This window comes from Adiantum capillus-veneris, chromosome 15, assembly GCF_014529385.1.
Source record: "Adiantum capillus-veneris isolate H3 chromosome 15, ASM1452938v2, whole genome shotgun sequence".
NCBI classification, from domain to species: Eukaryota; Viridiplantae; Streptophyta; class Polypodiopsida; order Polypodiales; family Pteridaceae; genus Adiantum; species Adiantum capillus-veneris.
In genome coordinates, this window is record NC_140945.1 from 128,425,066 (window position 1) to 128,428,063 (window position 2,998).

Here is a 2,998-nt window from a genome sequence, read left to right on the forward strand (position 1 = left end):
TTTTGATGCATTGGTGACACCGGTTCTTCTTTATGGAGTTGAAGTGTGGGGCGGGAGCATCTCAAAGTCTACTTGGAAAGAGTTTGAGAATGTCCAAAAGCGTTTTCTTACAAACTTTCTCCAAGTTAAGACACAAACACCATATATGCTCCTACTTCTTGAGTCGGGATCTCTTCCAATTGAGGTTATGGGCATGGAATGGGTTGTGGAGTACATGATAAAGATGCGTCAAAACCCCTCACATCGACTTCCTACAATTGCATGAGAAGCAAGCAAAAAAGTTCAAAAGACGCATAAAAGCAAGATCTTGAGCACGGGATGGATGCAAGACATAAAGAAGTGGTTTGGGAGATGGGATGCATTACACTTGCTACATGATGCTTCAATTGACTCTCAAGTGAATGAAGCTTTTCTACAACGCCAATGTATTACGGCTTGGGAGAAACCCGGTGGGTCACGCTTCATACATTACACCACCTATATTGCCCCCAACTACAAAACCATGTTCTTCGCTGAGAGAGGAAACCGTACTCACACTTACATGCTTGAGCCTATTCCCTTGTCCGCGATACGCACTATCGCAGCAATTCGGCTTAGCTCCCATTTCCTTCGATGCGAGATAGGGCGTTGGGGCAATGGAGAAGAGTCAAATCGATTGTGCACATTATGCTCACTGCAAGTTCGAGAGTCTGAGTACCACACACTACTAGAGTGCTCAGCTCTTGATCACATCCGAACTTGCTTCTCTCACATTTTCAGCCATAACTTAGACCTACACACTTTCCTCTCCCAGCCAAAGTGTGGGCTCTCCATTGCGACTCTCATCACTACAATTTTGGAGCATCGAGAGTCACTCATCAGCCATACACATACTACATCACATGTAACTTTGGTCCCATAGGTCATATTTGACCTCCGAGGACGATAATAAAATCTATCTATCTATCTCTCTCTTTCCTACACACACACACACGATGTAGAGAGAGAGAAAGAGAGGGGTTGGGGGGGGGCATAATACCTGCGCAGCAGGTGTAGGCCAAGATTTGAGCAGAGCGCAGGCGAAAATGGCCCCTGCTGCTCGAGAGTTTCGCTTTTTTCCCCCAATTTTTTTTGCATCGATATACGCGTGGGAAGTAAAGCCTTTCCACGCGTATATCGACGTACATTGAGACGCGTATATCGACACGTATAGCGATGCCGCTAATTTTGTCGATATACGCGCGTCGATATTTCGTCGATATACGCGCGTCGATATCTCCATGTTTTATTTTTTAAAGAAAAAAAAGAAGAAAAAACAAAAAACAAACAAGAGCTCATTCACACACTCACAAACACATACACATACACTCGGACTCGCCGTACACGTAGCTAACACAACACAAACACACGCACTCGTCGCAGACGCCCATTAAAAACGAAAAAAATAAAAATAAAAATAAAAAATAGATAAAAAAATAAAATACAAACCCTCCTTCCCACCCCGCCTCGACAAGCCGTCAACAAGCACCGCGCTCACAAGAATACACATATACGCATACACGCACGCGTGCTCATACACACACGCTAGCACAAACGCGCATCGATTACAAATACGACATCACACACACACTCTACAGTGCCTCGGAATCGGAAGGGACAGCTGGGAAGTAGGGACCCGCACTGCGCTGGAAAACGAGGAAATAACAAACCCACAACACACGAGCGTCATCGACTTAATGAAATCTCTGACGGCAGAAACAAAAGGAAAAGAGGGCTTCAAGTATTCGAATAGGAGGTGATTCACACATCTCCCACTGAGTTGCTATATTTGCTGCCATCACACACGAGGGAGGCCAAACGGCAGCTTCGAAGTATTCCTCTAACAGCGATAAGCAAGATTCAATTGACAACGAAATTTTGCTGCAGTAACTGGTAGTGGCCATAAGGAGACCGGAAATTGAGCATTGCCAGGCAGAACTGTCCATGCAAGTCATCAAAAGAGCAAATTGAAGCGAAAAAATTGAGTGTGCCAGGGATAAGAGTAACAGTGAGGCCAGAAAAGCAAAAGTTGTGGACAGATACACTTCAGAAGTCGGATGACCTATGGTCACCTGCGTGGTGGTTTAATTTAAATTAAAAGCCATATAAATTGTGTTGTCAACAGACAAATTGAGGTCTTTTTAGTTCAGGTCAAAAGTGCTTTGCTAATCTACAATTTCTCAGATTAAGAGCAAATTTCATCGCTCAATCAACTCGAATCGAGGTATCACAAAGGTGAGTAGTCATTGCAGTACAATGGTAAGTATCTTGCCAACTAGTGCTACAACTATACAGGTAAATCAGATCGTCGAGATCATAGCTAAGCCTAGCAGAAAGCTTTGAATTAGGAAAACCACTGGTCACCCGTGGGAGAGGCTAGAAAACAAAAATGGAACAGCAGATGCAACAGCCACAGTCAATGGAAACATTGGCAAATCAAAGCTGTTATGATGCAGCTTCAAGCTCATTAATAACAGTCAAATCAGTTAGCATCAGGTTGGAGTCAATAGGTCATTTCAAAGACTTTCCATGCTACATGGATGATGCAGACAATCGCTATTTAAAGTCCAAGCAAAATGATCTGAAAAGCCCGACAATACAGGTTGTGGAAGTAGACGAAGCTACCAACATGGCTAATTCACAAAAGAACCTAATGGAAGATTGTTTAGGATCGGTGTACACGAAGCTCAAACCAGGTAGTGAGTTGGACATAATAAAATTGCACAGGCAAGATCTTCCAGAGGTTAGCAATTGTCGAGTCACTGTGCACTTGATAAAGTCAAATTACAAGGACAAAAACTGTAGCAGTCTCTATAGAGATATGGAGGGTAGATGGTACAAAGCAGAAACACCTCAACAAGCGACGGAAGAGCCAGATCAATGCTTCATAGCTCATGAAGATGCTTCAAAGTTGGGTTACAAATACGTGTCGACAAGTGGTAATATTTACCGCTTGATAATGAGCTTACCTTTAGCTTCT

General features: G+C 43.4%; 1 protein-coding gene across 1 annotated transcript; it reads left to right on the top strand.

The window, feature by feature from the left end:
- The first annotated feature begins 2,554 nt into the window (after positions 1–2,554).
- Positions 2,555–2,792, top strand: LOC147441474 (uncharacterized). The gene is made up of 2 exons (XM_086483728.1): positions 2,555–2,714; positions 2,746–2,792. Exons 1-2 carry the CDS (start codon positions 2,555–2,557, stop codon positions 2,790–2,792), a joined length of 207 nt encoding a protein of 68 aa, XP_086339854.1.
- Positions 2,793–2,998: the final 206 nt, after the last annotated feature.

What these genes read in the sequence shown, in the direction of transcription:
- LOC147441474 (XM_086483728.1), top strand. Translation starts at nt 2,555, where the DNA reads ATGGATGATGCAGACAATCGCTATTTAAAGTCCAAGCAAAATGATCTG. An exon ending in GTACACGAAGCTCAAACCAG is followed by an intron (nt 2,715 to 2,745) that starts GTAGTGAGTTGG and finishes AAAATTGCACAG; the next exon opens with GCAAGATCTTCCAGAGGTTA.